This window comes from Nomascus leucogenys, chromosome 11, assembly GCF_006542625.1.
Source record: "Nomascus leucogenys isolate Asia chromosome 11, Asia_NLE_v1, whole genome shotgun sequence".
Lineage (NCBI taxonomy): Eukaryota > Metazoa > Chordata > Mammalia > Primates > Hylobatidae > Nomascus > Nomascus leucogenys.
The window spans coordinates 79,095,314-79,121,278 of record NC_044391.1 but is presented as its reverse complement, the minus strand read 5'-3'; the positions used below and the strand labels follow the sequence as shown (position 1 = coordinate 79,121,278).

The window sequence follows — 25,965 nt, the reverse complement described above, 5'->3', positions numbered from 1 at the left end:
CTCCCTCCACACCTCCCTGCAAGCTGAGGGAGCTGGCTCTGGCCTTGGCCAGCCCAGAAAGGGGCTCCGACAGTGCAGCGGTGGGCTGAAGGGCTCCTCAAGTGCCGCCAAAGTGGCAGCCCAGGCAGAGGAGGTGCAGAGAGCGATGGAGGGCTGTGAGGACTGCCAGCACGCTGTCACCTCTCAGAGGTACTCATTGAATGAGAGCTGATGGGAAGGGAGGCAGCTCAATAATAATTATCTCACACAGTCATGAATACAACTATCCTGGGAGACTAGCTGCCTTCAATCCTGACTCGGCAACTTACTCTTCAAGTGCCTCTTGAAGACTGGTGGTTACTTTCCTCTCTAAACAGTTTTTGATTGCATGGAATTGTCATAAGAATTAAGTGGCTCAGTATTTGAGAAGCACTGAGATAAGTACCTGACACATGGCAAACACCCACCAAATGTCAGTTGTGCCACTATTTTATAAAGGGCTCCTTTGCACATCATCACCTGTGACCCTCAAAACACCCTAACGAAATAGACGAGGTGTATATTAGCCCCATTTTGTGAATAAGAAAACTAAGCCTCAAGAAAGGAAAAAAAACATGAACTAAAGGTCCCATAATCGCTGAGTAGCTGAGCTGGGACTTGACTCTCGGTTCCTAGATGAGCAGATGACTTAGTATGAACTCAGCACAAGTGCATTGAATAAAACCTGTAAAAATCTCAGCTATCCTAAAGGTGCTTCTCAAATACCATTTCCTCCATAAAGCTATTCATTATCATCTTCCCCTGGAAGTGACTTCTCTCTCCCTTGTACTTCCCCAAACTTCTTTTTGTAGTATCCAAGAGATTTTTCTCTTGGTCACTCCCATATTGTAGAAGGTGTTTTGAAGATCACAGTTGAAAATGTGCAAAAGAGCCCTTTGGAAAATAATGTGTAAGTCTCACCTCTCCCCACTCCACCCCTAGGTTTGTGAAAGCTTTCCTGTATGGCTGTGTGTTAAACAACTTGCTGTTTCTGTTTAGGGCCCAAAGCAATGTTTTGCATGTGATGGGCCCTCAAGAGTAACAGCTGAAGTTGGCAGCATGAATGTGGGACTCCACACCACGTGTCATGTAAATGTGGAATGTGCAGAAAGAGCCCAGGAAAAGCCTGTGGGTGCCCCTCTGTACCAGCACATATTTCTACTCCTTCTTGGAGCTTCTGAGCATCTATGACCCGGGGCAGCTGAATGTACTTCATGAAGTGCCACATGTCCAACAAGCTGACAGGTCAGGTGAAGTCATTTCCATCCAATTTCCTGAATATTATTTTATTGAGACTCTTGTCACTGTAAATATCTGAGCCTGGGTGGAAAATGTGTTAAGAGAAAAATGTAGGAAAACACTGTGCTGATTTTTCTTAGAGATATTGTGATTTATGCTTCCACATTTCCCAGGGTGCAAACTACTTTGCAGTACCTCACTCTGCTCCACCTCCCTGTGAAAGCTTACCATTCTCCTTTGCTCTTCCTCCAAGCATCTTCTCCTGTGACTCTCTTGCTCTCTGGTTGCTCTAAATCCCAGGGCATAGAATGGGCAAGGATCCAGGAGCAATGTAGAAGGGGAGAGGAATTCATTTTCTTGCTTGATAACCCTGCTAACAACTTCATCACTAAATATTAATAATGCTCTGAGGACCTTTACTCCTAACAGTAGCCTCACATCTTACATGGAGTCAATATTTCATAATGGCTATGAACTTGGAGTCTAGCACTGCTGGAGTCTCTGGGTTCAAATTCCAGCTCTCCAGCTTGGTAGCTGCATGGCTTTGCAGTTATTTAACTACCTCAGGTTGCTCACCTACAAAGTGGGGATGACATATCTTCATATAGTTATGAGGATTAGATGAATTAATATTTACAGTGTTTATGCCTGGTACGTAGATAAAGGCATGTAAGCGTTAGGCTTCATTTTTCAAAAGCTGGTAGATAGTACAAAAATTGCATATAGAGAGTATTTTCCTTAAAATCCCTATGACTCATGAATTGTACCACTTACAATACTACAGATAGCTTATTTAGTTGAGTGTCTAATGAAAGCTTTGGCTTGTATTTAGAGGCCGTGTTGTTTGAAGAGTATGTGTCTTTAAACTTGCATTCAACACAAAGAGGTGCTCTCACAACAATAGCTCAGAGGAGAGGTCTGAGACTACCCAAGGGAACAATAGATTCTCCTCTCCCTTTTCACACTCTTTCTGGCAAACCATTCAGAGTAAAATGCTAGGCAGAAATGGCTATTGCTTATATTAAATAACTCACTCTTTGCTCTCACTAAGCATGTGGCTGCATTTGTAAGCTACCCACATGTATGAGGTGATTCCACTCTACTGTAAACTGTGAGGGAAGCGCACTGGACTGAAATCAGTAGACTATCCTTGCCACAGCTATTATGGGGCCTTGGGGAAGTCATTAAACCTCACTGGCCATTAAATGATTACTAAGGTCTCTGCCAGTGCAAATGGTCTGTGATTTTATTAGGCCCAGAAGGGAGCTGATGAGAATAATCAGATGTCTAATTTGTGCCATTGCCCTCCTCTCTGTAGACTGTTAATTGGGTGAGAAATATAGTGGGACTTTATTACTTCAACTGGAATAGAGGGAGAGTTGCCTGATCCCAGAGCCCTCCTCTTTAGCCCGCATGGCAAGGCTATCATGTTCATTTCAGTGTTACAGTTAATCTTCATGTTCAGTAGAGATTTATCTAACGCCATTCTCCTAAGCAGCATCTTTATTTTATTGCTACTTGATTATAGAGTACGTAGGAGTAGGGTAAGTACTGAGGCCACCTTTTTGACTGACAGAGCAGGGAACTTCTACTGCTAGCGTAGCAAGGCAGCCCAACCAAGAGGGTAAGCACTGGTTTCTGTGTCCAGGTTCTGGAAGGAAGGGTTTGGGGAAGTGGGTCTAGGAGATGTTTCCTATGCTCCCTCTTTTCCTTTTGTTCTCCCTTTCTGTTTGATTCCCATGACAATCTGTTTGAGGAAAATCTGGCAAGTGTTAGGCATGATTGTTTGTCCTTGTGACATGGAGAGAAGAGAAGGATGTAGAAAGGAGAAAAGCGTGGGGCTCATGTTGACTTTTAAAGTTCAAATTAAATTCTGGAGAAACCTAGTAATTTTTGACAAGACTTTTTGAGACAAAAACAAGGAAAGAGCTCATTTAAAGATCATTAAGCCAAGATCTATTACTCTAGGCACATGTTTCCAAGTTTCTTTTTTCTCTTTCTCTCCACTGGACACTGAGTTCACATTCTGAGCTTATGCCATTCTGCCAGTGGCTATATCGTGTCATTTGTTTCCCTTGCAGAGAGTGTCAATGAAGACCTCAAAGTCTGGAGAGAAATGATCTTTCATGGAATAAGAAGTATACCTCCTCCTACATGTTTTTGTCTTACTGACCTCTGATAACTGAAACACATGACTCTGGGTCTGTAGAAAGTCAACTGATCAAACTCATCCTCACCATGCATCAACTGTTCAGACTGGTTTTGGGACAAAAAGATCTTTCACGAGCTGGGGACCTCTTCTCCTTAGATGACTCTGAGATTGAAGACAGCCTGACAGAAGCTTTGGAGCAAATTAAGATAATTAGCTCATCTTCAGTAAGTAAACTGGTTTATAGACTACATCTCTGAAATGGCCTATCCTAGAGCTAGAGATTTGTATATATCCTGGCAGAAGGATCTTTGTAGGGGAAAGAGGGAAAGAGGAAATACCACTAATATTGGTCTCTCTTAATCTGCTCTGTGGTTTTGTTGGCATCTAAGAAATATCAGTAGGGAAGTCATGGCTTAGTGGGGGGCGGTTAGATCATCTTTTGCACACTCACAAAGACCGGAATTCTGAAAATTGCAGACCAGCGTGGAATTCTCACAAAAATATTATTTAGGGGCTATTTTTATATCCTTGAAATGACACTGAGAGGAGAGGGAGCCAATCCAGGGAAAAGCAGACCTGCAGAGCAGCACAACAGCATCAGTAAACAAGAGCAGGGTGTGTGTGGGAGGCTGAATAATGAAAGAAGGCAGGATGACACCTCCTGCCACGCAGGTAATACGAGACAAGGACAACGATCGCTTTGCTGCCAGAAGTGACAGTTGCCCAGGGCTTGATAACGCTGATTCTGTTTACTTCTGTATTGTCTCTATTTTTTATCTTTCCCTTGCTTCTTTTTCTACCCACCTGCACCCCTGCTCCCTCGACCCGCCATTTAATTCCACCCACCCATTATTAGTCCCCAGTGTGATCAGACAGATGTAAAACCTCCCATCAATACTTGCATTCCTTTGCTTCTCTTCAATGTCAAGATTATATATTCTGAAAGCACTTCCCAAAGAGGATGGATGTGGAGTGCCCAGTGTGGTTTCCTGTTGACCTTCTTGATTGTACTTGGACTCTCCATGAGACTGGTCCCACTTCAAAGCCTAGGGCCACCAGGCATCCACCCACATCCTCCCAGCTCAGCAGTGTTTGCCAACACTTGGCACAGACACCCATTGGGAAGATGAAAGTGGTGGGACTCAAGCCATACAATACTGAATTGGCAAATGTGTGCATATTTCAGAAACAACAGCACTCTTCCATGTTACAAAGAAGATATATTTAAAAGGTATACTGGCAACCTGTGCAGCCCCCTCTTCAAGCCTATTTTCTCTTGCTGGCTGCCATTAACATGCCAAATTCCCTCCAGTGACCAATGAAGTCACTGCTCAAAAAACTCTTCTTTTCTCAGGTAATGTCTTTGATGGCAATTACTTATCCACATCTTTTCCAGAACATTAATCAACTTAGTTTGACGCAAAGCACAACATATCCCTGGTACATTTTCATTTTCTGGGTAAGATTTTTGTCCCGTTTTCAGAAGCCCCTTCTTTCACACTCCTCTGCAAATCAATTGGCTGAAAATTACACTGGTTTTCATCTTCTTACTAGGAAAACAAAAGAAAACAGAAATCAAAGATCACACCAGTTCCCTAAAGCCTACTTCCACTAGAGGTCACTAGTGGCCAGTTATTTATTTTGTTTCCATCATTAATTGCTTTGTTTCACAGACATCAAATTCAGAATTTTAGGACTTGTGACTCAGTTCTATTATATAGCTCCACTGGTTAACTATTAAGGCTGGCAGGTCCCTTGTCATTAGGATCATAATCCATTCCTTAAGCTGTCCAAATAACATCTCACTGTACCAGGAGTTCTGGAGAGCCAGGAGTTCCTGTGTCGTCTTCGTCTACTAACTTTTACCACATCTTACTTCTTCCATTTCTCTATCTGTAACCCTCTCATGGAGCAGAAGAAAAATGGTAGCTTCTAATTTACATATATCAAGTTTGAGGTTACCAATGCCAGCAGCTCCTTATCTTCCTTTTCTGATTAGCACATGGAACCACCATGCCTGCTCTATGGCTTACTTCCCTGTTAGCTGTGTCCCATCCTTTCCTCAGATCCAGCCCCAGCTATTCCTCTCTAGGCCTTTCCTAATGACTTGGATCTCAGTAATCAATTCCACTTCTCAATTTCTCTTCAGAAATGTAGAACAGGAAGGGATCTTCTAAATTGCCTTTTTCAACTTCCAGCACAGAAGATTGCTGAAAAATAGGTGGCTTCTCCTGCACTTGCAATGATGAGAATATGGTGGGTTTCTAATATTTTTACCTGCTTCTCAATTTTCCTTTGCTAAATTGTCCCTTTCCATTGCATGAAGCCTTGATGGCATCTCCATCAAGGTTCCCTACTCATGAGTGCCCACTACCCTTCCCTATCAGGGGTGGGGGAGAGAAGAGGTGGACACCTGGCCCAAGCTTGAAAATCAGAAGTTTTTCCCCAGTAATTTTAGGAAAGATATCAGCAGAGGGTGATTTATCATGAGGACGGTTCCCCAAAGAAACAGTACTTTACTTCCTCCCCCTCTATCATTGTAGCTGCCTTGATCACTTCTCCTTTTAAGGCCTGGTAGTTCACTTTCTCCTTCAAATATGTGAGCCACCTCTTTTCTTCTTATTGCTATTATTATTATTATTTGCTGTACTTATTCAGACTTTTTCTGTTGCTTATGATCAAAGAACCCTGAGAAAGAGGGAGCATTTTCATTGTTGGGAGTTCAAATGGTTAACATGTTCCTCTGCTTAGCCGGATGAAATCTTACTTTGTACTTTCTACCTGTTGTCTCTGCTCTGTTCTCTGCCTCCAACAATCAAAAGAGTCTACCCTCTGTTTCTACAAGAAAAACTTTAAACCTTTTGAAGATAAGCACCAGGCTTCACCTCTGGCGTGTCTCCTCCCAGCTAAACATCTTAGTGTCCTTGGGTTTTTCCATGACAAAGAAGGAGCCTGTGTCAGGGAAAGGTTACAGCACCTCATGTTGTAACCCTCACCTGTCAGATCTGGAAAACTCAATTTTGTTGGTACCTGAGAAATGCTATCCAAATCATGCTATCCAAATACAAGACTTGGAAATATAAATTAGATTAGAACACGATGTACTGATTTACAATGAAAACTATAACTCATACGGATCAGAATTCTTGTGTGTTTCATGCTGTTTTCCTCAAGTCTGTTTACTCAGTCTTTCTTTGGTTAAGAAATACTTTTATTGATTAGGTTTCTTCCTCCTCCATTACAATCACATTCCAGCCCTTCCTGCCTGAGATTACATCTAACTCACTTGCAAAGTCACCCATCAAAAGATAATGTCTTGGTTTAGGCCTGTACTGGCTAATCCCACTCATACGAGTGGACTTTATTGGTTTAATCCTCAAAGGACAATCTTGTTTCCACATTGTTAGAGAAGGCTTCATTGAAGATCCCAGGTACGGCCTACACTCTTAACATTCTGGTTACTCTCCTTTGGAATAGTCCTAATTTATTATTGTAATTTATCATTGCCCAATACTCACACCAATTGCTTAGAACAACTACTAATACTAGTCAAATATTCTGTGTTTTAAAAAAATCAGTTGTCCACATTTATCTTGTGATGTGCTAAGGCATTCAGGTTGAATCAGGACTTGTAATTAGATAAGTTTAAATTTTTTAAAGTGTATTCTGCCACATTTTAAACATTGCAAGAAAAAATTATTGTCTTTAAGCCCTCATTCCAGAATATGTCTTTTAAACATCATGATTCTGTCAAATATATTACTTAGCACTTTCAGCTTTGTGGAATCCAAAAATGTGGCAAACAAGCCTCCAATCCTTCTCCCAAAGCCACTCACAAAAATAATTAAACTTTACTGGATTTCACTGTCTAGTCCATGTCCTATTTTTCTACCAGTTACTACAAAATACTACTATGAAATATTTTGCCCTTATGTTTCACTTTGAAATTGTGACTTCTCAACTCAGTATCCTCTCCAAGTTCCCAAACATACTTTTAAGTTTTGTCTTTTCATTTTGAGTCCTTTCTAGACCACTTTTACCTGATAATCAGTTGTACTAACTTGGCTTTCCTCCCAGGCTACTTCAAGTGAGATTGTCTCATCCACTCATCCACTTCTTCCACCTTTCCATTGGTGTTCACCTCATGCCCAACCGATCCACCCGCCTTCCAGTTCTCTTTATTTTTCTTTTAAAAATGAAACACACCAGGCACACAGAATCACCCACTTTAACATGTTAGGTACAATTGAAAATCCCTTCATGTCTCTTTTTAATCCAATTCTCCTCCCTCATGCCTCCCAAGGTAACCAATATCCTCCTTGTGGTATTTAGCTATGCATGGTTGCTTTTTGTTTTTGTTTTTGCTATACATCCATGGTTCCAAAGTGAATTACAGCATAGTATTTTGTATTTTTAAACTTTATATAAATGTTGTCATAGGGCTCAAATTACGTTTTTGAGATTTGTCTATATTCATACAGGTAGTTTCAACTCATTTATTTTTGCTGAGGCAGAGTATTCCCTTATATGAATGTGCTACAATGTATCCATTCTTTTTTTGGTTTATATTTATTATTTAAACAGTGTTACAGTAAACATTCTTGTAATTGGCAATTTTGGCCAATTATTTCTAAAGTTCTAAATACTTGTAATTGCCAAGTATTTCTAAAGTACACAATTAAAAGTGAAACAACAGGTTTTAGTGTTTTGTGTATTTGCAACTTTGTGCTATACCAACAAATTGCTTTCCAGCAGGAATGTGCCAGTTTACACACCCAACATTGAAAGTTCCAGTTGCTTTATATCCTCACCAGTGCTTGCTTTTACCAGATTTTAAAAGTTTTTTTTTAATCTAAGTGAAGCAGCATGTAATTGTTTAAATATACACTCCTCTCATTATTACCAAGATTGACCATTTTTTCATATGCTTATTTGCTGTGTGCCATTTGTTTTCCTCTGAAGGAAGTCGCTACCACTTTACTTCCAGTGAAGTATCTGTTTGTTTTTTTTTCTTTTTTCTTTTGTAGTCTTAAAATCTTATTTTTATTAACTTAGAGTATTTTGTATATTCTTGTATTAGTCCTTTGTCACCTATGCAGGTTGCATATCTCACTCTGATACACAGCTTATCTCTTACCTTGTAATAAGTCTTTTTTATTATTATTATTATACTTTAGGTTTTAGGGTACATGTGCACAATGTGCAGGTTTGTTACATATGTATCCATGTGCCATGTTGGTTTGCTGCACCCATTAACTCATCATTTAGCATTAGGTATATCTCCTAATGCTGTCCCTCCCCCCTCCCCCCTCCCCCCACCCCACAACAGTCCCCAGAGTGTGATGTTCCCCTTCCTGTGTCCATGAGTTCTCATTGTTCAATTCCCACCTATGAGTGAGAACATGTGGTGTTTGGTTTTTTGTCCTTGCGATAGTTTACTGAGAATGATGTTTTCCAGTTTCATCCATGTCCCTACAAAGGACGTGAACTCATCATTTTTTATGGCTGCATAGTATTCCATGGTGTATATGTGCCACATTTTCTTAATCCAGTCTATCGTTGTTGGACATTTGGGTTGGTTCCAAGTCTTTGCTATTGTGAATAGTGCCGCAATAAACATACGTGTGCATGTGTCTTTATAGCAGCATGATTTAAAGTCCTTTGGGTATATACCCAGTAATGGGATGGCTGGGTCAAATGGTATTTCTAGTTCTAGATCCCTGAGGAATCGCCACACTGATTTCCACAGTGGTTGAACTAGTTTACAGTCCCACCAACAGTGTTAAAGTGTTCCTATTTCTCCACATCCTCTCCAGCACCTGTTGTTTCCTGACTTTTTAATGATGGCCATTCTAACTGGTGTGAGATGGTATCTCATTGTGGTTTTGATTTGCATTTCTCTGATGGCCAGTGATGATGAGCATTTTTTCATGTGTTTTTTGGCTGCATAAATGTCTTCTTTTGAGAAGTGTCTGTTCTTGTCCTTCGCCCACTTTTTGATGGGGTTGTTTGTTTTTTTCTTGTAAATTTGTTTGAGTTCATTGTAGATTCTGGATATTAGCCCTTTGTCAGATGAGTAGGTTGCAAAACTTTTCTCCCATTCTGTAGGTTGCCTGTTCACTCTGATGGTAGTTTCTTTTGCTGTGCAGAAGCTCTTTAGTTTAATGAGATCCCATTTGTCAATTTTGGCTTTTGTTGCCATTGCTTTTGGTGTTTTAGACATGAAGTCCTTGCCCACGCCTATGTCCTGAATGGTATTGCCTATGTTTTCTTCTAGGGTTTTTATGGTTTTAGGTCTAACATGTAAGTCTTTAATCCATCTTGAATTAATTTTTGTATAAGGTGTAAGGAAGCGATCTGGTTTCAGCTTTCTACATATGGCTAGCCAGTTTTCCCAGCACCATTTATTAAATAGGGAATCCTTTCCCCATTGCTTGTTTTTGTCAGGTTTGTCAAAGATCAGATAGTTGTAGATATGCGGCATTATTTCTGAGGGCTCTGTTCTGTTCCATTGATCTATGTCTCTGTTGTGGTACCAGTACCATCCTGTTTTGGTTACTGTAGGCTTGTAGTATAGTTTGAAGTCAGGTAGCGTGATACCTCCAGCTTTGTTCTTTTGGCTTAGGATTGACTTGGCAATGCAGGCTCTTTTTTGGTTCCATATGAACTTTAAAGTAGTTTTTTCCAATTCTGTGAAGAAAGTCATTGGTAGCTTGATGGGGATGGCATTGAATCTATAAATTACCTTGGGCAGTATGGCCAGTTTCATGATATTGATTCTTCTAACCCATGAGCATGGAATGTTCTTCCGTTTGTTTGTATCCTCTTTTTTCATTGAGCAGTGGTTTGTAGTTCTCCTTGAAGAGGTCCTTCACATCCCTTGTAAGTTGGATTCCTAGGTATTTTATTCTCTTTGAAGCAATTGTAATGGGAGTTCACTCATGAATTGTCTCTCTGTTTGTCTGTGACTGGTGTACAAGAATGCTTGTGATTTTTGTACATTGATTTTGTATCCTGAGACCTTGCTGAAGTTGCTAATCAGCTTAAGGAGATTTTGGGCTGAGACAATGGGGTTTTCTAGATATACAATCATGTCATCTGCTTGATATCTGATAGGACAGTATTCCCACCCTTCTTTAACATTGCTTTGTTTTTTTCTATTCTTTAATAATTTTATATTAAGCTTCTCCTGTTTTCAGAATAATTCTATCAGTATCTTAACTGGGTATTATTGTATCTATAGATTAATTTGAAGAAAACATCATTATATACTGTCTTTATATCTATAGACATTGCATTTCTATCCCTTTATTTATATGTTTTTAAATATTGTTCAAAGAGGTTTTATGCTATTTTTCCTAAGAATGTTAAGAATATTATATATCTTTTGTTACATGTATAAGTGTTTTATATTTTTTTCTGAGAATATGAATAATATTCTTTTTTAAAATTATATTTTACAATTCTATTTTCAGTTGATTATAACATAAATGATTCTTGTATGGAGATCTTATGTTCATCAAACTCACTCAACTCTCCTACTAATCCTAATAATTTGTCTATATACATTTTCCAGTTTATTCAACAAATATTTATTAGTTGTCTACTATGTTTCAGACACTGTACTAGATGCTAGGATATAAGAGTAATCAAAAAAGACAAAAAAAAGCCCTCTGACGTCATCCCTTTAATTGGGTAAGACAGAAAATAAACAAATAAATAAGGAAGATATGTAGTGTATTAGAAGATGATAAGTAAGTGCTATGTAGAAAATTAAAGCAGAGGGCAGTGACAGGATATCGGAGGCTTGAAATTTCAAATAGGGTGCACAAGGTAGTCCATACTGAGACAAAAGCTGACATTTAAGCAAAACTTGAAGGAGATGAGAGAGCAATACTTTTGGGTACCTGGAGGAAATCATTTCAGGCGGAGGAACCATTAAGTACAAAGGTCCTAAGGCTGTAGACTGGAGTTTCTGAGGTCAGTGTGGCTGTACTGGAGAAAATCATTTCAGGCAGAAGAACCATTAAGTACAAAAGTCCTGAGGTTGTAGGCTGGAGTTTCTGAGGTCAGTGTGGCTGTAGTGAAGGGAACAATGGGGAAAGGGAGACGAGGTTAGGAGAGAAGTGGAAGTTGGATTGTTGGAGTCTTGGGCAGCTACTGGAGAGTTCTGAGCAGAAGTGTGGCTCACGCTTGGAATCCCAGCACTTTGGGAGGCCGAGGCGGGCGGATCACGAGGTCAGGAGATCGAGACCACGGTGAAACCCCGTCTCTACTAAAAATAGAAAAAATTAGCCGGGCGTGGTGGCAGGCACCTGTAGTCCCAGCTACTCGGAGAGGCTGAGGCAGGAGAATGGCGTGAACCCAGGAGGCGAAGCTTACAGTGAGCCGAGATTGTGCCACTGCACTCCAGCCTGGGCGACAGAGCGAGACTCCGTCTCAAAAAAAAAAAAAAATTGTCTAATTTTTTTCTATTCCTGTTTTGGGAACAGCCTGTGGAAAGGCAAGAGTGAAATCAGAAAGGCCAGTTAAGTGGCTACTGAAATAATTCAGATAAGAAGCAGCAGAGGTTCTGACCATCATGGAGCAGTGGTGCTGGTGAGAAGTGTTCAGATGATCCTGGATGTATTTTGAAGATAGGACCAACAGGATTTGCTGAAGTATGTGCATGTGATGAAGAGGGGGCGGTGGGGAGAAGGGGTAAAGAGAAAGAGAGAGAGAGAGAGAGAGAACAAACTTAAGATTTTTGGCCTGAAAAACTAGGATGATAAAATTGTCAATAGGTAAGATGAAGACGACCAAAGAAGGAAGGAATTTGGAAAGGGAGGGTGAGGGCAAGGGAGTGTAGGAAGAATCACGAGTTCCACTTTACATGTGTAAAGTCTGAGCTGTCAGAATTCTGAGTGGAGATGTGCAAGTATTGTATGTATGAGTCTGGAGCAGGAGAGAAGTCTGGGCTGGCCATTATAATTTTGGAACTTGTCAGCCTTGAGACTGAGCGAGATCACCCAGGGAGTGAGTGCAGACAGAAAGTAAAAGTCCAAAGACTGAGTCCAGTACTCAGAAGTTAAGGAGATGATGAAGGACTAGGAAAATAAACTGAGAAGAAATATCCAGTAAAAAAAAAAAAAAAAGAAAGAAAGTCAGAAAATCATGGTGTCCTGAATGCCAGGTGAATAAACTGTTCCAAGGAAAGAGTGATGTCAAATGCCACTGATTGGTCAAATGAGATTTGTCACTGATTGGTCAAGACTGAGAATTGACTGAGGTTCAGACACATGAAGGTCATTATGACTCGACAAGAGCAGTTGTCACTGGATGGGTCAGACTGAAAGCCAGATTGGAGTTAGTTTGAGATGGTGGGAAGATAATTGAAGAAAATGAGCAGTGACAACCCTGGGCATTTTCCCATAAAGATCAGAGAAATGGGCTGGTATTTGGAAAGAATCGGATGGGGAGAGAGGAGAGAATCAAGAAAAAATATGTTTTAAATGGAAGAAGCACATTCCTTGGTTCTTTTTTATGTATAAGTCATCACTTTAAAATAATTATAGCTTTGTTTCTTCCTTTCCAATCCTTATTCTGTTATTTGATTTCTTTGTCTCACATCCGGACTAGCTCTCCAGAACTAGAGTGACTAGAATGAGTTATTCTTCTCTCTTTTTATTTAAAGAGAGTTTTCTGAATTTCAGTGTAAGCATAATGTTTGCTCCAAGCTTTTGGTTAATGCTCTTTATCAGATTAAGGAGGTTCCCATTTATTCCTGTTTTTCTAAGAATTGTTTAATTTTATCAACTGATTTTTCTATCCTCTTGAGATAATCCTATTTTCCCTTTAATCTGTTAATGTAGTGAATTACAGTAATAGATTTTTCAAATATAGAACCATTATTGTATTCCTGGAGCAAAATAAAATTTGTTGTTTATTTTAATGCATTTAAAATTTGGTTTGCTATTTTTAAAGTAGTTTTAGAACTATGCTTACACATGAGATTGGTCTTTAATTGTTCTTTTTCCACTGTCTTTACCTGGCTTTGATATCAAGTTATACACAGTAGTTTCATAAAATGAGTTGAGAAATGTTTCCACATTTTCTGTTATCTGCAAGAGTTTTGTAATATTGTGACCTAATCCTCAAAGATTTCATAGAACACTATAAAACTCTCTGGCACTATAAATTTGTGTATTTTAATAGATTTTTAAACTACTGATTCAATCTTTTTGAGGAAAATTAGGAATTTTGCTTCAGTCACTTTTGGTAAAGTATATTTTCTAAGCAATTTTATATTTTATCTGAGTTTTCGAGTTTATTAGCATCAAATTGTTTGAATTATTATTTTTTGGCAGCTTCTGTATTCATTCATATCTTACCAATATTTTCAAAGCTTTGTCTTCTACTTTTTAAAGTTTTGGATTTATTGATCATCTGTATAGGATCATTTCAAAATCTCATTAATTTCTTTTTAAGTCTTTACTACTTTACTTTTTGTACTTTCTCTGGCTTTATTCTGCTGTTCTTTTTTTTAGTCTCCTCAATTGTATAATTAGATTATTGATTATTTTAACTTTCTTATTTTCCAATATAAGCATGTAAGACCATAAATTTCTTGCTAAGTAACATTTAGTGTCATTCTACAAGTTTTGAGATATGTTTCTATTGTAAATTCTAAATATTTTCTTAGTTTTATTGTGACTTCCTCTGACTCACAAGTAATTTAGAAGTTAGTTTTAATTTCCTCAAGAATTTTTATAATCTTTCTGTTGTTAAGTTAAATCTTAACTGCATGTAGTCACAGAATGTGAACTGCATGATATCAGTTATTTCAAAGTAGTTGAGACTTGCTGTGTTACAGAGTTTATGTCTAATCTGTGTAAATTATAATAGCTAATACTTATGTAGAACTTACTGTATGCCAGAAACTGTTCTAAGAGCTTTTCACATTAATATACTTATTTCTTTAAGTAAATTTTTGAGATAAGTATACTAATATTCCCATTTTACAGATGAGGAAACAGGCATAGAAAGGCTAATAATGTAACTTGACCAAGGTTGTATAGCTAGTAACTAGTAGAACCAAAAATCAAGCCCAGAATGTGAGTTCAGAAACTATTCTTAGCCACCAAACTATGCTGCCTCTTTTTTTTTTTTTTTGAGTCAGAGTCTTACTCTGTCGAGTGCAGTGGTACGATCTTGGCTAACTGCAACCTCCGCCTCCTGGGTTCAAGCAATTCTCCTGCCTCAGCCTCCTGGTTAGCTGGGATTACAGGTGCCCACCACCACACCTGGCTAATTTTTGTATTTTCAGTAGAGACGGGGTTTCACCATGTTGGTCAGGCTTGTCTTGAACTCCTGACCTCGAGATCCACCCGCCTCAGTCTCTTAAAGTGCTGGGATTACAGGCATAAGCCACCGCGCCCGGCCTATGCTGCCTCTTTAAATGTTTAATATGTGCTTGAAAGGAATGTGTATTCTCTAATTATTGGATGTCTTAATATATATATTATTGGATATTAAATATGTTGATTAAAGAACTCTTGTTAATGATATTGTTCAAATTTTGTATATCCTCAATAAGTTTGCATTTGTTTGGACCGTCAGTTACTAACAGATATGTTTTACATTTTCCATTATAATTTTGGGTTTGCCAATTTCTCCTTGTACTTTTGTCAAGCTTGCCTTTATTCATTTAGGGGCTTCTTTATTATGTATGCACAAGTTAAAGATTGTTATTTCTTTCTTGGAGAACTTTTCTTTTCATTAGTATATACTGAGCGTTTTTATTCCTAATAAGTTTTGCCTGTTTTCTTTGGAGTAGAAATTATCTATTTTTTCTTTGTCTATCTTTTTACTTTTACCTTTCTATGTCATTATGACTTTAATGTAATTTGTAAATGTTATATAAGTCGATTTTTTAAATAATCAAAATAGAAAATGTCTGTCTTTTAATTGGTAAATTTAGTCAACTCACACTTACTATGATAAATGATCTATTTGGATGTATTTCTTCATTTTATTTGTGTTGTATTTTCTGACTTTTCCATGTTTATTTTTATCTTTTTTCTGAAAAATTTAATTAATTGAGTTTTTATCATTTTATTTCCTGCCACTCTCGGGGCTAGTGGGTTGAAGATTATGTATTCTATTTCTATTATTTTAATATAGTTGCCTTTAACATTTTAGCAAACATACTGATGATATTTCATCAATTCTAAGATAGACATTTTCCCATATTAAAATCTCTGAAATAAATATATGTTTTATAATTGATGACAATCTTCCAATTGCTGTTGGCCAGGCAGTGGTCATACGTAGTTGTCATGGCCTTCATGTGCAGGAACTTTCATATGGTTCTTCATATTGTTACCATTCTAACTGAATTAGATACCTTGTTGTTCCTACCAATGTTGAGTTAAATATCCATTTAAAATGTTTTCAAAACTACTAGACTATAATGTGGCACTGAAACAGAAACTTATTGTGTGTGCAGAAAGGCACGCAGAGATAGCATCATGGTATATAAGTTTTATATTAGTTAACCAATCATTGGGGGAATGACAGCAATTCCACATTTTCTTGCAAAATAATAACTGGGAACTATATGGAACCTAAAAAAGAATATAGTTTTTGTTACTGAGATATTGGTAAAAGATCACCTGTTACACTATAATAAGTAATGCAACTGGGGGCAGGAGAAATGGACAATTCTCTTAGAATAGATTAAAGCGATTTCAAGGAAATGAGAGTCTAGTATGCTCAATTAATATCCTGTATAGGACTCTCTTGGAGGCATGACACCCCTCACAATTTAACTGGCAGTCTCTTCTCTTTCTTCATGACACACAAAATAATCATAAATCTTCTCACTGATGCCATCTTACATTTGATTAATTACAGTAACTATGTCTAAAGTTATTCAGGAACTCTGTTCTCCTCCTATTCCTAGAAGTACCTTGGAATACTTTAATGCCCATCTTACATGTTATTAACCAGCACTTTTATTTACCTGTGTAATACCCTTGAAACTATTCTTTTTTAAATGAGAGGCTTTAAAAAAATATATAGTCAATTCTTGCTTAAAGTACCTAATATTTCCCTGTTTCTTTTTTCACCTTTCTTTTTTTATTGACTTTCTTTTTTGTTTGTTTTCCTGAATCCAAGTTCTTGTTTTCTGAAGTATACATTTTAAAAGTATTTTCAGCAAGTGCGGTGGCATGTCCCTGTAGTCCCAATTACTCAGCATGCTGAGGCAAGAGGATCATTTGAGACAGGACTTTGAGGCTGCAGCATGCTATAATTGCATCTCTGAGTAGCCACTGTACTCCAGCCTGGGCAACATAGCAAGACCCCATCTTTGGGGAAAAGAAAGTTCCTTCAGTGAAGGTCTGTTAATGATAAACTCTCTAAATGTTTGTTTTTCTTAAAAAGTCCTTATTTTTGCCCTTAATTTTGAATAATTTCCTGAATATGCACTTCTAGATTGGCAGCCATTTCATTTCTCAGTAGTTTCTATTATTGCTGTTGTGAAATGTGCTGTCATTTTAATTGCCATTTCTTTACACTGAATCTACTTTTCTCTCTAGTTAATATTTTCCCTGTGCCTTTGGTGTTCTATGGTTTCACTATTACATGTCTAGATGTGGTTTTATTTGTATATTCCTTCTCAATCCTTATAGTGTTTTGTGAGTTTGAGGGGTTTTTGTCTTTTTTCAATTTTGTAAAGTTCTTAAACTTTTTCTCAAATATTAACTTTTACATCTAATCTTTCCTTTTGGAAATAATATTTATTCACTCAGTTGTGCATCCAACAAATATGTATTGAGTACATACTCTCTTCTAGCAATATTCTAGGCATTGAGAACATAATAGTACAAAAAAAGAACAGACAAAATCATCGCCCTCATATCCATCATATTCTGTCCTATTTTATCTTCCATATTTCTTGATCTATTATATTTTCCATCTCTATGTGATATATTATTTTCTCAGCTCTATCTTCCAATCCATTAAGTCTTTTTTTACAGCTCTATCCATCCACTGTTTCATCCATCTACTGAGGTTTTAATTTCTAGAGATTTCTTTTTTAAAAGCAAAATTTCTGGTTTTTAAAAAAGTGACTTGGTCTTTTAAAATAAAAATAATTATTCTTTATACATTGACTGATTTTGAATATATAATTGTATAATTTGAGGTCAATAATTTAATTACCTGAAATTTTTAAATATCTAATCTGCTCTGTGTTTAATCTGCTTATATGTGCTCATATTGGCTTATTTTCTTAGGTGTTTTGTAATATTAAATTTTTAAGTTCAGCATAAGTAAGATTTTATTTGTGTAAGTACTGAGTGGTCTGTGTTGAGTGTGGTACCTTCAAAGTGGTTTATATTTGCTTCTGCTAGGAATCCCAGCAATATTGTCAGTTCTGAGCTCACTTGTTGTTAGTGGTGGTGACATCTTGGCTTTGGAGATTCTTGAAGTGATAGAATAAATGGCATAATGTATCATTATATACACATTGTGTGTGCGTGTGTGTGTGTGTGTGTGTGTGTATGTGTGTGTATGTTTTTAAAAGTGGAAAGAGGGATGAAAATACAAAGGATTATTAGGATGGATGCCAATGTAGAATATGACTATAAGAGGGTAATAACTATGTGGTCCTTGTGCCATACATTATTAAGTAGTTGTGGAATAAATGTATAAAAATATCAACCATACATGAAAATATTTGTGAAGAAGTCCAAATATCTCTCCTCCCTGACAACATAATTTATACCTAGAAAACACTGCAGATACCACCAAAAGGGTCCTAGAACTGATAAACGACTTCAGTAAAATTTTAGGATACAAAACTCAATGTACAACAAGCAGTATCATTTCTACACACTAGTAACATTCAAGATGAGAGCCAAAACAAGAACACAATCCCATTTACAATGCTGCAAAAAACTAAAATACCTAGGAATGCATCTAACAAAGGAGCTGAAAAATCTCTACAAGGACAACTACAACTACAAAACACTACTGAAAGAAATCACAGATGACACAAACAAATGGAAAAATGCTCCACGCTCATGGATTGGAAGAATCAGTATCATGAAAATAGCCATACTGCCCAAAGCAATCTATAGATTCAACACAATTCCTATCAAACTATCAACATCAGCTGGGCGCAGATGGCTCACACCTGTAATTCCAGCACTTTAGGGGGCCAAGGCAGGTGGATCACTTGAAGCCAGTTTGAGACCAGCCTGGCCAACATGGTGAAACTCTGTCTCTACTAAAAATACAAAAAAATTAACTGGGCCTGGTGGTGTACGCCTGTGGTTCCAGGTACTTCGGGAGACTGAGGCACAAGAATCACTTGAACCTGGGAGGCAGAGGTTACAGTGAGTTGGGATCACATCACTGCACTCCAGCCTGGGTGACAGAGCGAGACTCTGTCTTAAAACAAACAAACAAACAAAAAACCTACCAACATCATTTTTCACAGTATTTGGAAAAACTATACTAAAATTCATATATAACCATAAAAGAGTCCAAATACCTGAAGCAATCCTAAGCAAAAAGTACAAAGCTGGAGGCATCACATTACCAGACCTTAAACTATACTGTAAGGCTACAGTAACTAAGACAGCATGATACTGGTATAAAAACAGACACATAGACCAATGGAACAGAATAGAGAACCCAGAAATAAAGCCACACACCTACAACTATCTGATCTTTGACAAAGTCAACAAAACTAAGCAATGAGGAAAGGATACCCTATTCAATAAATGACTAGCCATATGCAGAAGAATGAAACTGAATTCCTACCTATCACCATATACAAAGATTAACTCAAGGTGGATTAAAAGATTTAAATGTAAGACCTCAAACTATAAGAATCCTCAAAGACAATCTAGGAAATACCATTTTGGACATTGGCCTTGGGAAAGAATTTATTTATTTATTTATTTATTTTTTTTTTTTTTTGAGACGGAGTCTCGCTCTGTCGCCCAGGCTGGAGTGCAGTGGCGCGATCTCGGCTCACTGCAAGCTCCGCCTCCCGGGTTCACGCCATTCTCCTGCCTCAGCCTCTCTGAGTAGCTGGGACTACAGGCGCCCGCCACCATGCCCGGCTAATTTTTTGTATTTTTAGTAGAGATGGGGTTTCACCGTGGTCTCGATCTCCTGACCTCGTGATCCGCCCGCCTCGGCCTCCCAAAGTGCTGGGATTACAAGCGTGAGCCACCGCGCCCGGCCGGGAAAGAATTTATGACTAAGTCCTCAACCACAATTGCAACAAAAACAAAAATTGACAAGTGGGACCTAATTAAGCTAAAGAGCTTCTGTTTCTGTAGCTGTACCATGCTGTTTTAGTTACTATAGCCTTATAACATAGTTTAAAGTCAGGTAATGTGATGTCTCCAACTTTGTTTTTTTTGCTTAGGATTGCTTTGTCTTTTTTTGTGTGTATGTTCCATATGAATTTTAGAATAGTTTTCTCTAATTCTGTGAAAAATGATGTTGGTAATTTGATAGGAATTGTGTTGAATCTATAGATTGCTTTAGGTAGTATGGCCATTTTAACAATTCTGATTCTTCCAATCCATGAGCTTCTTTCTGCACAGCAAAAGAAACTATCAACAAAGTAAACAGATAACCTAGAGAATGGGAGAAAATATTCGTGAACTATGCATCTGACAAAGTTCTGATATCTAGAGTCAATAAAGAACTTAAACAATTTGACATGCAAAAAACAATTAATCCCATTAAAAAGTAGGCAAAGGATGTGAACAGACCCTTCTCAAAAGAAGACATATAAGCAGCTGACAAACATGAAAACATGCTCAACTTTAGGAATCATCAGAGAAATGCAAATCACAATCACAATGAGATACTATCCCTTACCAGCTAGAATGGCTTTTGTTAAAAAGCCAAAAAACAACATATGTTGGTGAGGCTGTAGATGCAGAGAAAAGGGAAAGCTTATACCCAGTTGGTGGGAATGTAAATTAGTTCAGCCACTGTGGAAACCAGTGTGAATATTTCTCAACTCAAAACTAACACTTGACCCAGCAATTCCATTACTGGGTATATACTCAAAGGAAAATAAATTATTCTGCCAAAAAGACATATGCAGTTTTATGTTCATTGCAGCACTATTCACAATAGCAAAGACATGGAATCAACCTAGGTGGTCATTAACAGTGGATTGGATAAAGAAAATATGATACATATGCACTATGGAATACTACACAGCCATAAAAACAAACAAAGTCATGTCCTTTGCAGCAACATGGATGCAGCTAGAGGCCATTTATCCTAAGTAAACTAAAGCAGAAACAGAAACTGAATACCATACCTTTTTTCACTTATAAGTGGGGGCTAAGCATTTGGTACACATAGACATAAAGATGGGAACAATAGACACTGCGGACTCGAAAAAGAGGGAGGGAAGGAGGTAAGGAATGAAAAACTTCCTATTGTGTACTGTGCTCACTACCTGGGTGACAGGATAATTTATGCCCCCAAATCTCAGTGTCATAAAATATACCCTTTTAACAAACGTGCTCATGTACCCTCTGAATCTAAAATAAAAGTTGAAATTATAAAAAATTTTTAAAAAGAAAGTGAGAGATAAATACTTTCCCAGACAAATAAGAACAAGGAATTCATTGGCAAAGACCTACTCAACAAGAAATAAAAGAAATTCTTCAGAGATAAGGAATATGACATATTCAGATACTTTTATCTATCCAAAAAAATGAAGAACACTGGAAATGCAATAAAGATATCTATAAGAAAGAAAGAAAGAGAGAGAGAGAGAGAGAGAGGGAGGGAAGGAAGGAAGGAAAGAGAGAGAAAGGAAGAAAAAGAAAGAAAGAAAAAGAAAGAAAGAAAGAAAGAAAGAAAGAAAGAAAGAAAGAAAGAAAGAAAGAAAGAAAAAAAGAATTTGTAACTCACTGTAGGTTATAAACCCAAAGCTGGTTTTTAGGGTTATGGTATCCTTAAGGGAAATAAAAATAATAGCCAACATTTATCTGCACTTTTACTGTGCACCAGACACTGTTGTAAATCCTTTCCATGTATTAACTCATTGAATACTTATAACAATCCTAGGCCCAGATATTAACAATATTCTAACTTTAAAAATTAGGAAACAGAGGCACAGAGAGATAAGCGATTGCCTGAGATTGCGGAGCTGGTAAAAGCAGAGCTGAGCCCTTAGCATGGGCATTCTGATGCAGTCCATGTTCTTAACCACTAAGCTATGCTGCCTTTAAAGGAAGGGAGGGAGAAATGATTACATCCTCTGCCTTAGGACATCTCCATTCTTATCTTTCAAGTTTCCACTCCCATGCCAAATTCATTCTTCCCACCACCAACTGCTTTACTTCAGGTATTCCCTCCCTTTTGCCAGTGGGCCATTCCCTGAAGACTGCTTTCAGCATAGGTAAGAGTGACTTAAAAGGTTAATGAATGCTGAAGTGGAGGTGTGTTGAGTGAGAGTGAACCATCCTGATAAACAAGCCTGGAGCAGCACAATTTGTGGCTTTTTCATTGTCCTACTTCTCCAGTTTGACACCCCACCACTTTAGGATAAATTACTTTAAAATTGACAATGACTAGGTCACTGTGAGAATGACTCTCTAAATCTGGCTTGATGGGTTTGACATTAAATAGATTTGGTCCTTAGAAGTTGCTCATTTTAATATGCACAGGTACTGACCCAATGTCGAGCCCAAACATAAACACATACACATATGTATTCCAAAAGAACAGGATATTTTCTGGAATGCAAGTCAGAAAACCCCTAATTGCAAAGCTGATCCCTTGCCAAAAAGCTTTAAATGATTCAATTATACCACTAAAACAGGTTAAAATTTTTTTTTGTCTTTTCGAATATTTGTTAAAGGAAGCAGTTAACTGTTTATTCAGGTTTTCCCCCTTTTTGGAGGAAATCTCATTTTGGAGAACTTTTTCCTTCATGCCATATACAGAATTTGAAGATATAAAATTTTTGAAGTTGAAAAATCTCTTTGTAGTAAAGTGCTGTGTAGTAAGAAATTCATAGCTTTAAGAGGCTCACAGTAATATCAAAGTTCATAACTGATGTATCTATACCTGATATATTACTATATTCGCTGCAATTATGAGCAATGTGAAGTAATTTATCTTTATGGACAGCTGCTTAACTTTTCTAGTTAGAAATCATAGAATATTTGCCTTAGGTTCAACAATGTCACTGACACGATCCTATACACAATGGCCTCATTTGAAAGGCCCCTTTCAAAATTCTCTGATAATTCATTACTTTCTTAGCAATGGAAACTGAGTTTTAGTGTTCATGACCAAGACACAGATGCCTGTCATGTATTTTTCAGTGAGTTGCACCTTCCACTTTTATTGAGGCTTGTTTCATTCAGAAAAACATCTCATTGTCATTTATTAATACACTATTATTTGGACATTGTTTGCTCTGCTTCTCAGTGTCATCTATATAAACTCTGTTCCCAGGAAAACAGACTTTGAAATGGTGATTACCATGCAGAACATTTATAGGGGAGTGCTCTGAGAAACAGTACCTGTTAGAGAGTGGATGAAACAGGATTGGGCAGAGGAAAAATTTGCACTGTAATGCAGCTGTGAAAAAAAAGCCTCACTAATCTCTCACAGGGACCTCTGAAACTGGGATGACCCTTCAGAGTCATCCTACGACAAGGGACCAGGCCTTCGTATCTCCATGATGACTAGTCATTGGATGCAGGTTGTCCAATGGGAGGAGCAAAATGTTGAATGAGGCCATTCCCTTTGACCACAGAAAATTTCTATAGGCAGACTTGGCTACAAACCAACAGCTGAGAGAATGAGTACCTAGGTCCTGGAGAGGGGATTTGGGCAATGTATCATCATGTCCACTATAGTCTACCCCAGCACTGTTCTAAATGGTATGCTTTGTATGATAAATTTATCCTGTATGGAAACAGCTTCTCTGATAAGCTGATTGATCTCTTGTTCTGAGGAAATTTATAATAAGAAAATTAGTAAGAAGATCTAACATGTCTGTGATTAACTGGTTTCCTTGAGGGATGGTGCCATTCTTCGGGCCCAGCATTAGCTTCTGTTGCTGGCAGATTTCACATTAGGGCAGCATTGAATGATACATAGCTTCTATCCGTCGCCATAGCTATTCCATTTATGTGCCTAGTGGATCACACTAGAGTGACTGATGACAGAGGCTTGATGTCATTTAGCTGAGTCATTCTCTCTACTTTGTGTTTTTTTGCCTCTTTTGTGATGAATGCTCTCATGGGCATTAACATGGGATAAAAAAGATGTTTGTACTTTGTACCCAAGTCATGTGTTCACCACTCTAGTTCTTATCAAGGCTGCAATTGGTAGGCATCATCTCTGTGGTAGGTGGAATAATGGCCCACAAAAAATGTCCGCATCCTAAACCCCAGAACCTGTGAATGTAATCTTACATGAGCAAGGAACTTTCCAGATATAATATAATTAATAATCTTGAGATTGGGAGATCATCCTGGATTATGTGGGTGGGCCCAATATAATCAAGGGTCCTTATAAGTGGGGAAACAAGGTCAAAGGTGGAAGAAAGAGAGGGAATGATAAAAGCAGAGGTTGTAGTGATGTGCTTTGAAGATGGAGGAAGGGACCATGAGCCAAGGAATGCAGGTGGCCTCTAGAAGCTAGAACAAATTAAAAAAAAAAAAAAAATGCCCTCAGAGCCTCCAGAGGGCACCAGCCCTGCTGACACCTTGACTTTAGTCCAGTGAGACTGATTTTTGACTTCTGACCTCCAGAACTTCAATTTCTCAACACAAATTCTTGAGCCAGTAAGTATGTGAAAATTATTTGCAACTATAACAAGAAGACAAATGCAGTATCCCTCCTTTACAACCTATTCAGGATTTCCTTCATCTTCAGCTAGCACCTCTACTGATCTAAGTTGCTTCCTAGTTGAGTTACTCAGATGCTCTTTCTTGAGGGGTCTGAGTCCCTGGACTCCATTCCTTTCTCAAGCTGTGACTGCTCCATTGTCCATTTACCATCAAAACTGGGCAAGGGAGTACCAAGAGATATCCCCATTGTGTAACAGCAGCCTACTGTCTCCTAATGATCATGGCCAATTACTCCTGCCAGGTTGGCAACTCCTTTCTTAATCTGCTGGTCCCTTGACACAAAGAACCTGAGATGACTGGGCTGTTGGGCTCATTTATTCTACCTGCAGGGAATACAGTACCATGCAGTGGTCACTGTTTTAGTATGTGTACTGCCCCTTGGAGGATGGTGTTTCATCCTTAACAGGATATATGGTTGAGTTGCTTGTTTGCAAGCCTGCTCCATTGATTCATCAGTCTAGCAGTATTGGGGTGGGGGCAGAAGAGGTTATGGTATGTGATAGAACCAGTGAGTCCCATGATCTTGTGCCTACTGCTGTACATCCTTTGCTATAAAATGGTTCTTTGGTTTAATGCAGTGTTATGTAGAATCCTATGTCAGCAGACCAAATGCTCTGTGATCCCTCAAATAGTGAATCAGGCTTAAGCCCTCTGGGCAGGAAAAAAACAAACCCAACCCTGGATTACATGTAAGTTCCACTCAATATGATTGATGTCCCTTCCAGGGTGGAAAAGGTCTAATGTAAATAACTTGCCACCAAGTGACTGATTTGTTTCCTTGAGGGATGGTGCCATTCTGAGGACTCAGCAGGGGCCTCTGTTGCTGGTAGGTTTACATCAAGGCAGTGCTGGGTGATGCCTAGCCTCTATCCCTCACCATGGCTACTCCATTTATGTGCTGACTGGATCACACTGGAGTGACTGATGACAGAGGCTTGGTTGATGTCATTTGGCTGAGTCATTCCCTCTGCTTTGTGTTTTAGTGCCTCTTGTGTGGTGAATATTCCCATGAGCATAAAAGATGTTTATACTTTATGTCCAATCCCATGTGTGGATCCATGCTTCTTACCCAGAGCTCCTTATTTCCAGTTTCTCAATCTTTCTTTTTTCAGGCCTTTGGCCATTCAGCCAAGCCATTTTTCTTGCCACACAAAATTAATGATCAGGTGCATGGCTGAAGCTCTGACCACTGGGAGAATGTTCCCTCACTTTTGTCTTTCAGGGTCACCCCTGAGTAGGTCTATACATAAGAGAAGTCAAATTTTGAATTGCACCCACATACCCAGCCAATCCATCAGTAAACCAAGTTGAGACATTTTCCTCCTCTGTCAGCTGGCCATGAGGGAACCCCTCATGTGGCCATAAGTGTCACCTGAGTATAAGATGTTATTTCTATAGTGGTTGATGACACAGGGTTCCGGCTCACCTGCTCACACAGCTTATTTGTGCACTCTGGCCTTGTTCATGTCTGATCCAAAATGTACCACTTCCTAGTAAAATACTTGAACTTCAAAAGTTAAGAAAAAAATCAAGCATAATATGAGCTAATATGACATATTGAAGGCCAAATGTATCCATCATATCACTTTATATAAAAGAGTAAAACTCACCTATTTTTAAAAAAAAGACTTTTAGATTAGATCACCAGAC

At 38.2% G+C, this 25,965-nt stretch overlaps 1 protein-coding gene across 5 annotated transcripts in view; it reads left to right on the top strand.

The window, feature by feature from the left end:
- The window catches only part of VEPH1 (ventricular zone expressed PH domain containing 1), a 262,961-nt gene that overhangs the window by 5,922 nt on the left and 231,074 nt on the right, over positions 1-25,965 (top strand). For all 5 annotated transcript variants that reach the window (XM_003256345.4, XM_003256344.4, XM_030822750.1 and 2 more), the window contains one exon: positions 3,339-3,633. In XM_003256345.4, the coding sequence (XP_003256393.1) occupies positions 3,496-3,633 (138 nt within the window). In that variant the 5' untranslated portion in view covers positions 3,339-3,495. Of the gene's footprint in view, positions 1-3,338; positions 3,634-25,965 lie in introns of those variants that run through there.